Genomic DNA, 15,763 nt, shown 5'->3' with positions numbered 1-15,763 from the left:
AATACTTCTGTCTTGATGCCTATCAACCTTTAAAATGCAGCTTTCTACTTCTAATTCCGAATGTTTTCAATTTTACAGTTATTACATTTTTGTCAATTTTACTTGTGGTATTGGACATGAAAAAAATCTGCAAGAAGAGAATTTTGCTTTCACAAACAACTTTTTATTATTAGGCAGAGTTATTTTTGAGAAATTTATAAAAGTACAACTTACAGATCTTAAAACTAAGTTAAAACATGATAAGAAAGTGGTATAAATTGAGAAAAATTAAAAAATTATCAGCCTGAAAATTTAACAATTCATTTTAAAGACAAATGCATTCTGTGTTTACTTTTCTTTGGTAAAACAAACATCACATTCGTAAAACAGATCGTTTCCTTCAAGATCGATACAATTTTCATGAGCCCAACTTTCACAAATTCTATGATGAATCCAGCTTTCTTCACAGGTTTCACCACAGATGATGCAGTAAGTCTCTTGGCCTTCTCTGTTTTCTTGAACTGATTTATTTGCTTTTTTTTTCTTTGTCTTTCTTTATTTAGACGATTTTCCCCCAGCAGTTTTCTCTTAGCTGCATAGATTTTCTTGTTTCTTTCAGTAAAACAAAAACATTCCGTGAGAATATAATTCTTATCAACCTTAAACTGCTTTTGATACAACCTGTAACACTCCTGTCTGATACAAACTGCAACATTTTTGTCCAGTACAATCCACAATATCTCTGTCCGATACAACCCAAAACATTATTGAACAAAACATTGGTTACCACATACATATTAGTAAGCGTAAGGAGATTTAGAGCCTACAAGAACAATGTTGTTTTCAACAATAAACACAAAAACAACTTATTCTCACTTTCAGGCAAGCTATGACAACCAGAAGTTATCTTCGTTCACTCAAAACACTATTAAAAAAACCAAATTTTCAGTGTCAACAGGACTGTGGTTTGACTAAATATGATGGAATCTGAACTTTCTTTCTTCACACAACATGCTGGTGCTTTCACAGGTTCTGCCGCCTGCAGAAAATGTTAGAAACAATGCTCGTCCGATACTACCCGACCTTTCCCTATAAATTTTCTCAAGATATTTAACATTAAGTAAATGCTTGAAGAATTAATTTTTCTAGATACATAAAAAAATAATTTAATAATTGCTTTGTTACTTTACTATACAATTTAAATGCTTAATATAAATTCATTTTTTAACATGTTGTGATGTACTGTATCAATTTTTTTTTTGTTGAGAAATCAGAAATTATTGAATATTAATTGATTTTGAAAAGAATACATTCTATTATATTTTTGAAAGAATGAATTACATCTGTAGATCGATTGATTATATTAAAAATCAATATTCAGATCTAATTGAAAGTTTATTGATAATGCCATATTAAAATTTTGTGTAGTGATTTAAATAGAATCCATTATATTTTGCATTTCATACATAATTCATAGTGATGATAAAGAAGATGAAATAATGAAAAAACTGAAGTAAAATAAAATTAAGTTTTAAGATAAATATATTTAATATGTTTATCTGCTTGCTTATTCAAAAATGACGATAAATTAAAAATTTTGAAATATGTTTGACAGAAACTTAACCGTATTTAGAAATGGTTTTGTGTGTGAATTTGTCTTTATAAGAAATCTTTTAATTGGAACATTCGAGTTGTATTTTAAATTCTAATTGCTGCATGTAATTTTACTTTAAAATTAAGATAATTTTATGATTTGATGATAACTTAATTGTATGGAAGTAGTAAGATATATCCAGTTTTGTTTTTATAGTGGATTTATTTTCTCTTGCATTTATGCAACAGTTTTTAGTGAGCTTGTTACAAATCTGTTATACTAAAATTTTGGATTTCAGGTTAAAAAATTTTTTTTTGAGATTCTAAATAATGTTACATAAGCACGTTTCGTGGGCAGTTATATCTGAAATAATGCTTTTATGGTATTAATAATAAAAACAAACTGCTAAAATTCTGGTTACAAAAAATATTTAATCAAACATTTTTTTATCTTTAATTTAGCTTATCTCAGCTGACAGAAACAAATTCTATTTCTTCTGTTAGCTGAGGATTATCTAAATTGAAGGTCAAATATTTTCAATTAAATATCTTTTGGTAATGGAACTTTAACAGTTTGTTTTATTATCGTTATTGTTGTGCCAAGTTTTGTGAAATTTTATGATGCTTTACGGTGTTCCTTGGTTTTCGAATGACTCACTTTTTGAACAAATTGGTTCACGAACTCTGTTTCAAACTCGGTTGCCAAACAATCTACTTGGCAAGAGCCAGCCACAGATTAGAGAGAGAGAGAGAGAGAGAAATGGTCAACTCCTTATACTTCCTATGTTAAAGAAAGCCAATGGCTTGACCAATCAATGATAGGACTACCAATTCAGAAGTTAGTTGCACTAAGATTGCTTCACGTCATTAGATGTCACGACATGGATTATTAATGACGTTGCTATTTAAATTAAATTTTTCAATATATGTTTTCTACCTGATACACAAGACCACAACCAGAAAAAGGATTAGTTTAATAGAATCGCAATGGACAAAGGAAAGAAACTGCATATTAGTAAACACTACGAAAAAAATTTAATAATGATTAAATTTAACTTTTGCAATTGAACTTCTGTTGGGTTTAATATAGAAGCTATGAAAAATAAATATTGCTAAGTACGATATTCAAATCTGAAAAGTATGCTTTTGTTACAAAAGTTAATCATTATTTTTTATTAATTTTTAAGTTAATAAAAAATGCACTTACTTTTGTACTTAGCAATATTTATTTTGCTAAGTACAAAAGGTATACAAGTAGGTTATCTTCTTAAACACAATACAATAATTATAATAGATTATATCTTTTAATTTGCGTAAAATGCCACTGTGGTAGAAAAAATTATTATAACAAGAACAGTTATGATAGTTATTTTTTGCCTGCATTTTCCTTTTTCATTTTTCTCCTCCTCTGTATCAGGTATATTTGAAATAACCTTATGTTAATGGATTTTTTTTCCTCTGTAAATTATGTTTAAATAATTTTAAAATGTGTTTCGACTTGTATAACATTAAGTTTCACTTAATGTTATACAGTACATGACAAATAATATAAGTTAATTTTAATTTATATTATTTTTCTCATTTATGCCTTACTATTTCAGGCAGGAAAAGTACTTGTAATTCTTGTCAATGTATTTTATAAACAAAGTTCTCACTTCCACATTTTTCATGATTACTGTATATCATCATTATTATTATATATAAAGTCTAAATAAAAGTAATCTTTGTTATGTAAGAAATTCATTATAAATATTAAAATCAATAATTGTGAATTTAAATTTCAATGTAAAACTTGTAGTTGACTTCAAGTATTACGGGGAATGTGATTTATAATCAAAGTTTTTTAATTGGATTATTTGCATTTAGAAAGAGTCAACAAATAAAAACCTTCCAATTATATAATTGTAAAGATAAATAAGAATGAGTTATAAGGTTACTCGAATGATGAATAAATGTATAGGTTTCCGGGAAAGACTTTTGATAAATATTCAAATGCTACACCGAAACTTAAATCAATTTTTATCAATTACAATATATCTGTCGTCGAGTTTATTCGATAAGAATTAAAATACTCATAAAAATTTTATATTTAAAAAACATCAATAAATTTTAATTTTTATACCAGTGTATTTGCTGTAATTTAAAATTAATGGATCCAAGGGGGCTACAGGGGCTTAAGACTTCCCCCATTGAAGCAAAAAAATTAAATTTGTTTGTTCGAACTTCAAAATTTATTTTTAAATATATTTACGATAGCAGATACGGTTTATCGGGCCATCCAAAATACAATTGTCATGCACGTGTTAATAAAAAGTTCTTATTAATTATTCAAATACAATTTTTGTTTTTAGTTTTTGAGTTAGCTCTTCGTTTGGTTCTTCAGTATCTGCTACTGTTTAAAATAAATTTGTATTTGTTTTTTATTTGTTATTAACAAATTAAAAACGTGTAGAAAATAAATTATTAAAAAAGTATTAAAAATAAGCATTTATTGAGAGTTTAAACTTCATATAGACTATGCAAATTTCAATAACAGTAACATTAAGTTGGAGATATTCCAAGATAAGAAACTGTGAAGCTAAATAAAATTTTAATAAAGACTATTTTTATAGAATGTATTACATTTATTCATATCATCTGTTAATGGAAAATAAAAAAAAAAAAACGTTAAAGTTAAAAATAATTAGTTATAAATGAACTGAGAATTTTAATTTTACTTCCTTGAAGAATTTTCTTTATATTAAGAAGAAAGCAAATTTATCACATTTTTAATATTAAAAGTTTATAGCACAAGTTTAATATTCAATAAACTGAATATTGAAATTAGTCATACACAGTGGACCCCCGATATAACGCGCATGTCGGGCGGGAAACAACACCCGTATTGTAAGGTAAACCTCGTTATACTGAGCGGCGTGGTGTAACGTGGTTCACCTCTTTACTTTAGCAATAATGTCAAGCTTTTCTTTCACATTGTAAGCTTTTCTTTTACTCATCATGCTTACAATAATTAAACACTATTCAAAATACATACACAATTACTCAATACGCAGTAACAATAAAATGTGCTACTCACTAATGCCGCACGGTCCCATATAAACGTGTTTGAGCTTATCGCATCGCGAACGTCACCCGCGCTGCAATCGAGTGTGCGGTATAGCGAACATATATATATATATTTTTCAACATACTTTTCGAACATTGTCTTTAATAATTGTTTAGAAATAAATTTCATAAAATTTAAAGAAATAAAGAAAATTTTATAAAACCTGCAATGGTTATATGATTTAGTAAAATAAAATTTGATTAATCTTTCTTGAGATTTAAAATTTGTTGTTGTAATTTTTTAATTCACTTTTAAATAAACATTAACAGGAAATGATTGTCATAACAAGTACTCAAAGAAAAGTGTTTTGTTGAAGTAGGTCTAAAATTTGTTTTTAATTTAAGGAAGAAAGTTTAATAAACTAAACATAATTAATCAAGATAATTAAATTTTCAAATTTTGAATATATATTTTTTTAAAATAACCATTATTATGATAAATTAAGTCGTTAAATATATAATTCTTTTAATGGTAATTAAAGAATGGCTGATAGATTTTCTTTTTTTGATAAATATTATATATATTATACTTATTTTTGAAAATAATGCTAGAATTTCTGGTTGTTAGTATCACTTGCAAACAGTGTGACCACAATAAATTGAAAAATTTCTAGATTTACACGCAATTGAAGAAAATTGTATAGAAAATATATGATTGTATTAGTTTGTCATCAATATCACTAGGTATAATTCTAAGGCAGTTTACAATTATATTCAATCACGGACAATATGATCATAACTTAAAATTTCGGGGCTGTGATCAGCACTGGTTTCTCTATCATTGCATCACTTGACATTGACAATGACTTGATGTTTCCAAAAAGAGATGACGAGTCAATTTTATATCTTTTTCTTATATTTTATGGCTGAAGCAGAGAGAAGTTTTTACATAAACTTAAAATTTAAATTATTATAAATAATTAAATCTTTTGTATTTAATAAATTAATCAAATTCTATAGCACTACTACTCAAACCTTTAAAAAAGGTTTTTCGAGTTGTAGTACTGTGGTTTAATCAAATATTTTTTCGAAGAATAACATATGTAATTTAAATACCATTAAGAGTAATTAGCTTGTTTAAAGTAAGTGACAAATGAGAACGTATAGATGACATTTTATTCTAATCATAATTATTATACATGATATATTATTTTCCTTTACAGAACAATATTAAATAAATCAAAAATAGTTTACAGTCTGTCTTTAATTATTAAGAATTCCAGAGAGAGATAATTTTATTAAATATTATTAAATATCCTGACCAATATTTTATTTGATAAAAAAACAATTTAGATTTTAAATGTAACCTTTGGAAGTTGTCCAAGAATCTAGGTTATTATACAGTTAATTATTATGAATTAAAATGACAAATTTCTCAATGAATTGTTTTTAACTTGTTTTTGATACGTTGCAATTTTTAATTAGAAATAAATTTTTGTTTCAAATCCTAAATAAATAACATATATTAATTTTAAAACTTCATATTGTTTCACACAAGTCTTGGAATTATTTATCTTCCATACAGTTTATTTATTTTGTTTGAATTTAAGTTTTAAAGATATGCTTATGATAAAAAGTACAGTATGAATATTTTAAATAATAATGACATATTAAGAGTTTTAACATATATAAAAATTTTTAAAATAATTTTTTAAATCTAATATCTCCCATTAGCTCATATAAATGTATTAAAAATAAAACAGTTTTATAATCAAATACAGTAGACCCCCCTATAACACGGTAGATACGTTCCGTGTTATATGAATCCGTGTTGTATGTGTCACTTAAATACATGAGTCAATCACAGCCCGGCATGTGTGCAGTTTAGGGGCTACGGCTGTTTGAAAGGTTTCCTTCCATAAAATTAATCAATTCTAGACTGATTTGACTGAACATTTCCAAATCACGTATAATTTTTTGGGAATAATCCATATAAACTATGCTATAAACAAAAAATTGTAGGATTACTTACCGAGTGTGCACCGTTCGACGACGCCATTGCTTAAGCTTGTTTTTGTCGCGGAGCAGCTTGTCGAATGGCGGGCGCATGTTTCCTGATCGGCGAATTTTTTGCAGAAAAATAACTTAACTTTGGCGACATCATTAATAAAAATATAATTTTTATGGCCGTTGAATAATAAATGTTTTTTTGGTAGCTCCAGTGCTTGTTTAAACTCAACGGTTTGTACAATATCTTCTATTGGTCCAGATTCGACTAATCCCGTCGCGACACGAGTCGGCGATGATGTTTTACCGTGTTATACGAACACAATTGCAATTTTTTCGCCGTGTTATACGAATCTGTGTTATATGAACCCGTGTTATAGGGGGTCTACTGCATATGTAAAGATAGATTAATTAATTCTATCCAAAAAATAACTAATTACAGCCCAGAAATATGACTTTTAGATATGTTTAATTGCAAAATAATTTAATTTCTAAATATATTTATTTACTTTATAAGAATTTAGAATTTGTGATAAATACATGACAATTTATGTTTAAATTGAAACATTACATTTTAACATAAATTATCATAATTCAACCATTTTAATAATAATAATTTATTAAAGTGTATTAAGGACTAACGCTGTCCAGAAAACAATTAACTTGTTTTTCTTCTCTGGTTATAAATTATTACAATCATTATTCTCTTTCCTTGTTGTAGGTAATGTTATCTTTGGCCATCATTTTGAGAAATGAATTCTGCAAGTTGTTAAATTATTTTGTATAAAATTTGTGCAATAATACTAAAAATAAGCTTTTATTTATAGGAAGTATTGATTTCCATATTAGCTTCTGTTTTTTGCCTTCTCATCTCTGAAGGTTATTTTCTGATTTAAAGAAATTATAAAGTTTTCTTTTGGAATGATATGATGATGATTTTATCTAGTCTTTACCCATTAATCATAAAATAGTGATGTAACGGTTGTACGATAAGATACACTATTTGTTAAGGAAATTATTGGAAATATATAAGTATTGATATATTGGAATAAAATTTTTGCTTCCAATATAATATAATTAATTGCATATATCGTGCTAATGTATAAATAACATCATTATTTACACATGCAGTTGTACTGTACCATTTAATTGCTTTTATATTATTGTAGTATTTCTCATTTTAAGAAAATAGTTAAAATATTAGTAGAGACAGAACAAACACATGTCTTGATGTAATGACTTTATTAAGATTTCACAATAAATCAGTTTTTTACTAAGTTATTTCATTGAGTCATGCATTGGTTCTGCCTTCTCTTTCAGAAGAATAAATGGAAAAAAAAAACTATAAAAATAAATTCAAAAGTTAAAAGTTCATTTCATACTCCCAATGAGATACATTTTTCCATCAGAATTTGATTAAAAAATTAAAACTAAAATGCCACTATAGACTTTTTAGAATAAACAATTATTAAGTACTAAACAATCAAGTTCAGAGTATATCAACTTCATATAACATCAGAGAAAATACAAATGCTAGAAGTCACAGTTTCTTTATTGGATAAAATGGTTTATGGGACTTCTCCATCCTGTTGCCAGACCCAAAAAATTCAAATAAGAACATCTGTAAGTTTCCATTGAGTGTTAGGGGAAATCTGAATGCACGTACAGTTAAAAAAATAGAAAGAAACGTTTGTTTGATTCAAAACATCTGAGTGTTTAGGCAACAGTCCTTTTTTTTTTTTTTATTTTCAATCATATTAACACTATAAATAGAATCAAACAACTAAAAAATCTTTTTTAAAATCTCAGAATTAAATCATAAAATTACTTTGTATCTGTGTATTTAATTAGCCAAGTTATGGGTCAATGAATTTGGTATTATTATATGTTTAATCTTTAAATACAATTACATGTATTAATTATTTTTTTCCTACAGCATAAGTAAAATAAATAAAAAGATATTAAATCAGAATAATTAAATTACATACGACACACTTATAAATTGTATTTTATATAATTGTCATACTTTTGTATAACCTTGGAAATTGTAATATTTTAATAAATAAAAATATAATACTACTATTTATTGAAACTATACGTTAATTTTACAATATTCGATATTTTAAAAACGGACAGCTCCGTTCGTTATTTAAAGAATGCCGTTTTAATTTATCTTTAACTATAAATATGCATATCAATAGTTAAGATGGAAAATTTACGGAAGAGTTGATGTTTTTATAACAAAAATAATCACCCAACTTCGGTATATCTGTTACGACATTCGCTCTTGCAATGAAATTGTTGGCAACATTTAGAAATAGTGTTTTTGTTAACATAGTAAAGAACACTAATAATTCTGATTAAAAGTTAAAATAGCTTAGTTAAAATTCTACAAAAAATTAAAACATTAATTTTTAAAGATTTGTCTGCTGAGGAAAGTATTATTAATCCATTAATGTTTTATTATGTTAGGTGTTCTGTAGGTATTTTTAAAAAATTATTATTTGATGCATGCAGTAAACACACAGCAGCGTTTGTAACAGATGTCCTTAATGACAAGTTTATTACCAAAAAATACTAATGGTTTTTTTTTAAAGTATTAAAGTTTAATATTGTAATCTTGTTTTTGTTGTTTGATTTTTTTTACCTCTGTAAAAATATTATTATAATTTTTTTTAATGTAGAGGAAAAAATTTAATTATTGTAAATAAGAGAGGACTGAAAAAACAGCGCATATTATTTATAAGTAGAAATATTTTTATAATAACGTTTTGACGCTTATCATAAAAATAAATATTTATTCGTATGATATTTTAGTAAAAAATATATTAAATTTGTTGTTTATAAAAATAAATAAATAAAATTTATGTAGTTTAAATTGAATTTGATACGGACGTAAATTGATTATGAAGCATATTAAACGAAAAACAGAAATTTTGAAATCTCGTGCGTCTTTTTAAATTATATCCTATGATATATAATAACACTTTAATTTAGATTTAAATCAAATCAGTTTTTCTATTTTAAAATTATATAAAGAAGTGAAAAGCATATCTACGGAAATATAATAGTACAGTGCACTCTTGCTAATCTGAACTAATTATTTTGTACAGGAATGTTTATGTAACTCCAATAATCCAAAGCGAAGTGTAGAGAAGGACTACAGACACATCGATATGTTTTTAAACATTTATATATATTTGGTACATGCCTTTATTAAAATGCAAAGTGTATATTAATTTTACAGTTTAGTCATGTTTTTAAAAGTACTTTTAGCTAGAACATTTAGTGTCGTAGCAAAAAAAATGACTGTTTAATTTTCATGTTTACACTTTTGTAAATATCCTCAAGTTCCAACCACATGTTACATTATAAATCTCTGATACTATTACTATAAAGAGGTCAGTTTTTGTTTTTGGTATTAAATGGTTTCCATGTTTATTCGACTCATCTTCACATACCTGCGAAGATGTCAATCAAACGGACTTGAAAAACATCTAATACCAAAAGTAAAAAATGACCTCTTTATCAGAATAGCATTTGCAATGCTATAAAATTTATATAGAATAGTTTTTTACAGAACTGTTTTATATATAGTTTTTGGTATTTATGACGATGCATTTTAATATTGCAGATAAATTCGATGAACATTTCATGTAAAAGAAACATTGTATAAAATGATATTTTTACACCTGATGATAAAACTGTTCATTATGTCTATCTTAGTTTTAATTCAGAATTTTAAAATAAAAAATTGATTTATGGAATGTTAAATACGTTTTTTAAGATTAATATTAAAGTTATTAATTTCAAAAATATCCAGCGTTTTTTTTTTAATTTTGTACTACTGGAAAGTAAATCATTATGATTCCAGTCATGATGTTTTGTAAGTTATGTCTGTTTATATATAGCTCTTCTCTCATCTGAATAATTATAAAAAGTAGTCACAGTATTCTAACATGCCTTCCCATTTATACAGAATGGATTTTAAGGTCAAATTATATATATAAAAAATTTAGTAAATTAATGGTATTTTAACAATGAATTTCGACGAAAAGAGGAAAAATTAAGTTTCGATATAAGCTTAACGCTGAAGTATTTTTATTATTAGACTCAAAATTAATGAAATTATATTTAAGTGGAATGTTATCTCTACTGATTCTGACTTAAGTATTTATTCTTTCAAAGTTAATTTCAAAAGCAAGGCTGATCTACTTTATCATTTTAGATAGTACTATAATACTTAACATAGATATTAGATAAATATAAGACGGTGTATATATATAGAAATTTATTGTTATAGCGTGCTTTTTAGTTCCATATATAACCGTAAATAGTAATATTGCATAATTGTAATTATGTTTGGATTCAAGGCTGTCACACCTACAACCTGTCAAGTTTTCATTCATTAAAACTTGGCTGTATGCATCATTAACCTGATTTTACGAAATCTATTCCTTAATCTGAATTTAAAGAAAAAAAACGAAACAATGCCAATTATCAATAAATTTATCGTAGGCCAGAGAGCAGACATTTTCAAAATTAACTCCAGAAATAGATTGTTTTCTAAAAACATAAGTTCTTTTTTAATTAAGAAAATCATTGATTGTTCACTTTAATGATCTAATTAGAAATAGTCATGTGTAAAGAGTATATATATATATATATTGAAGTGATGATTAAAAATTTCATGTTAGGCAAATTCTTACGTAATAAACTAGAAATTACTTATAATATAGTTATTAAATCTGAGTCGAGTATAATTATTTATTAGCTAATTTACTGCTGCAATAAACATAAATCTTAACCTGAATTTTTACCCTTTCTTACATTAATAATTGTCTGGTGTTCTTATTGATAAATCATTCAATATATTTTCATTTTACTTTTATAAGTTTGTTTTTCTGAGATTTAAAATGCTTAAAAACTGCAAAATATGTAGGTTTAGTCATGTATTTTGTTACGAAACCTTTTTAATATTCGTAGTTACATGTATTGTTAAGCTTACGGGACTTTATTAATAATAAAGTATCTCTCTGTCTGTATAATATTGAATATACACAGTCTGTTCTGTAGAATTGTTTACAAGCTATCCTTTTACAACTTCAATGTAAAATTCTGCAATCTGGACTCCATATTGTCAGCATACACTTCGGGAGTTCTTTATATTTGTAAAGCATATATTATAAACATCTAAAGTACATGAAAATACTTTAAGCTTTGTAATTTATTGTAGATAAAATCCTGTTTTAGTTGCATTGGAAATTTATATAATGATATTGACTGAATCATTGTCATATTTTATTAAGTAACTGTAATAATTTATGAAGTAATATTATTACATTGAAATTTAAAGGAAAAAAAAAATTATTCTCAGTTTTCCAGAAATAAGATTATCATCTTCATAAATAAGTTTGGAGAAAAATTTACATTTATAATGCAAGACTAAGTATGTTGCAATTTTATAAAACACCATTAACTTTTTATCAAATTAATCTGTTTTATTCTGGAGCGTAATAATATTAAAGTACGTACTTTTAACTTTGAAGCTGAAAGGTTCAATTAAACTTTTATAAATTTCAATAACGCAAGTAGGATGGAAAGACTGGTTTATAGGGTGTGGTGTATAAAATGCGGTACAAAATAATTCCTCCCACATATTCCTCTATATTACATCATTCGTGTCAGTCTCATTCACTTTGCTTACTCTGTTTGTTTTATCATTTTATCCTTATTCTTAATACCAAAATTCTTAAATGTAATTTTTAAGTATTAGATAAACATTATATATTCCTAAAGCCGGATTAAATCGAAGTAAAGTAGCCGGATTTAATCCTGCAATCGTTCGGCTTTATTATCAATATCGAGCTTTGAGATGTTTATATTATGTATTCTTAGTCTTACAGGAGGCAATGTTAGTTTACTTATCGAAAAATATTGTAAATAATTTACATACATTAACAATTTATATAGTAAGTTATAATGTTGTAAATTCTTTGAGTACATTTCTGTAATGGCACTTTTTATATTTATGTAGTAAGTTTGATTTAACTTTTAAAAGTGTACTTCATGAGCTTTGAAAAAGTTGCTTAACATAATATTTTGTATTTTGCTTTGAAACTGTGATCTAGGTTCTCTGTATTGATTAAAATATATTAATCTTAAATAATCCTATACACAGTATTTTTATTTCACGAGTGTTAAATTTTTAAGTTATCGAATCTGAATATTTATTTGGGTCGTTACTCATTCTGAATTTATTCTGATATTTTAGTGTAGTTTATTCTAAAGAATTTTTCATGTAAATTATTAAAATTTCAGTTTGTTTATATAGTAAATTTATTACCGTTGTTTATTTTTTCACTTTTATTTAGTATTCCAGAAAGTTTTGACCTACTTTGGTCTTCTAGTCATTCCATATGCAGTCTTCTGTTCCTGTTTTGATATATATATAAAGACATTTAGGAAAATTGCTTTGATTTTAATATAGTATACCTTCAAATTATGATTATAACACTTACATGTTGTGGCATTACAGGAGTGGAGTCTTGGAGAATGAATGCATCTGGCTTTAGAGAATGAACTCATCTGCTAGCACTTTCAGTAGTATACAACTACCGTCTGCAGACAGTCTATCAAATACAACAGTTTAAGATTTTCGAATGCTAATCCGATTGTTTCACAAATTTAGATTTCCAAAATTATCGAACAGTATTTCCAACAATTGTAAAAGCCTTACTGTCCTTAATTCTAATATTATTGTTAATTGTCTACTTGGACTTTACTTAGTAATAGGACTTTATACTGGTGTTTAAAGATTGGCACAGTAATGAAAGTTAGTTCAGGAAAAAACAAAATTTCTTTATTATATGACCTGTAGTATCACCAGAAATTATTACTACAGTTGATATAATAAAGAAATTTTGTTTTTTCCTGAACTAACTTTCATTACTGTGTCAATCTTTAAATGCCAGTATAAAGTCCTATTAATAAGTAAAGTCCAAGTAGACAATTAACAATAATATTTCAAACAGTTTGTCCGGAAATATTGTTCCAGCTGTCGGAACAATATTTCCGACGGTTTCGGACTGTCGGAAATATTGTTTTTCAAGTTATGGAAGTAATCTTTTAACTAATTAATAAATTCTAACAACAATAAAAGCAAAAATTTATTCAAATTAAAATGGAATTTTATATATGATATGAATTCTTCATAAAGTTTAAATCAAACAATGAGAAATAATTATACTTTTTCCAATGCTGTTGATATGATTTATGATGCCAGAAATGATTTATTTTGAACTTTGGTGTTGGCAGAGGCACTATTTCACAAGAACTTTATTAATTTGAATGAATTTTTAATTTGCTTTAGAAAAAATAATGATAAATGACAAAAGATATAAATTTTAATTAGAATAATCTATGGAAAGAACTTTAAATTTAATAAGATGATAATGTTTATAATTTTCATTTTAGGTAGCTCAAAATGGATTGGAAATTTTAACAATTTTAACAGAAAGGTTGAAAGAAAACTTCAGGCATTATATTTCTATAGGTGAGACATTCTGGAAATCAGAATTTATTATGAAATTTATGGTTTTTATAAGATAGGTCTTAATACTTCAAGTGTGGAATTTTGTCATATTGTCATTTATTAATTCTATAATAAAATATAAAATAGATGAAAAAATTTTTTAGCATTTAGATCCTTGAACTATTTTCAGGCTATGTGAAATAAAATATACATTAAACAACAATTTTGACAGGTCTTACATTCATTTAAATTTTATATATATGAAATATGCAAACACATAAATTTTTAAGTCAACAGTAACTTCTCACCAAAAACCAACAACGGTGCGTTATCAGATATAATTACAATTTTTCACAAACGTTTTCGAACATAAAAGTTCTTCATCAGGTGAAAAAACGGACAACTTATAAAAAACGTTCGATGGAACAGATTTTCGAAAGAGCCGTGCGCAAGATTCGAAATGTTACTCGTGCGGATGTCGTCACCGCTGCGCATGGGCGGAAGTGGAAACTTTCCTGTAATGTCATCCGTCATATATGAGCATTTGCCATGCGAAGGATAACGATAACTCCTCTTTGCCGCTGATACATTTTTTATCTCGGGCGGTTTTATGTATGTGTACTGCCTCCATCCATCTCAAACGGTGTATAAGGGGTGTGGTGTGGATAATCCTGGCCTCGTCAAACCTTGGCTGTATATCAGGATCTGTGGCGTAACGTGCCAAAGCGGTTGTACATCTTTGGTGACGGATGTCTGCTTTATGCTCTTTAATTCTCGCTCCTAGCGATCTTTTAGTGGAGCCGATGTACCATAAGTCTTCGTCACACCTGTGGTCTTTCAGCGGGATGGCATACACTCCCGGTAGCTTGTCTTGATTGGGGGGATCTTTGGCATTCCGTAGCATCTGATATATATTCGGGCATCTTTTATAGGTGATGCTGACTTGTTTCTTCTTGGCAACTTCCAAATATAGCTTTCTTAAATATGGATTGTAGGTGAGCGGAATGCTGTCTTTATGCTCTGTTGTTACTTGCTCATGCTGCGTTGACAGTTGGTAATTCCCCCATTTTTTGGTTAATTTACTTATAAGGTTGTAGTACCCATGGCTTTGAGCAATACTGCGTAACGTGTTAATCTCTTTCTGCAGAGCGTGTCTTGTTGAGGAATGGGTGTACGCCCGTTTGACTAAGGTGTTGAATGCTGCTAGTTTGTACGGTATGGGGTCACAGGAGCCTATGGGGATGTACAATTGGTCTGCAAGCGGTTTCCTGTACACTTCTGTGAGGATGGAGGTTCCTTTAACCATGATACTAACATCAAGAAAATGAACATGCGTGTCATTCGCCTGTTCCAGGCCCAGAGTTACGCCGTAGCTGTTGTTATTAAATGAGTCGACGAATGCCGCTATGTCCGGCTTGCTCTTCCACAAGATGAGTATGTCATCCACGTATCTCTTATATAGCTGTATGTTGTGGAGGTGGTTAGGAAGGATTTTCTCTTCGAGTTGCCGTATTACCAGCTCGCACAAATCCCCTGCTACCGGGCTCCCCATTGGTACACCCCTTTCTTGTTTGTAGACTGTACCTCTAAATTGAAAGAATGAGA

At 27.3% G+C, this 15,763-nt stretch overlaps 1 protein-coding gene across 3 annotated transcripts in view; it reads left to right on the top strand.

The window, feature by feature from the left end:
* The window catches only part of LOC136975569 (CLIP-associating protein 1-like), a 171,677-nt gene that overhangs the window by 32,212 nt on the left and 123,702 nt on the right, over positions 1-15,763 (top strand). For all 3 annotated transcript variants that reach the window (XM_067270655.1, XM_067270656.1, XM_067270654.1), the window contains exon 3: positions 14,101-14,179. In XM_067270655.1, coding sequence (XP_067126756.1) covers positions 14,101-14,179 — 79 coding nt within the window. The remainder of the gene's footprint in view (positions 1-14,100; positions 14,180-15,763) is intronic.

This window comes from Centruroides vittatus, unplaced genomic scaffold, assembly GCF_030686945.1.
Source record: "Centruroides vittatus isolate TY-2023 unplaced genomic scaffold, ASM3068694v2 contig_375, whole genome shotgun sequence".
In the NCBI taxonomy this organism is placed as follows: domain Eukaryota; kingdom Metazoa; phylum Arthropoda; class Arachnida; order Scorpiones; family Buthidae; genus Centruroides; species Centruroides vittatus.
This window is presented reverse-complemented; position numbering and strand designations above follow the sequence as displayed.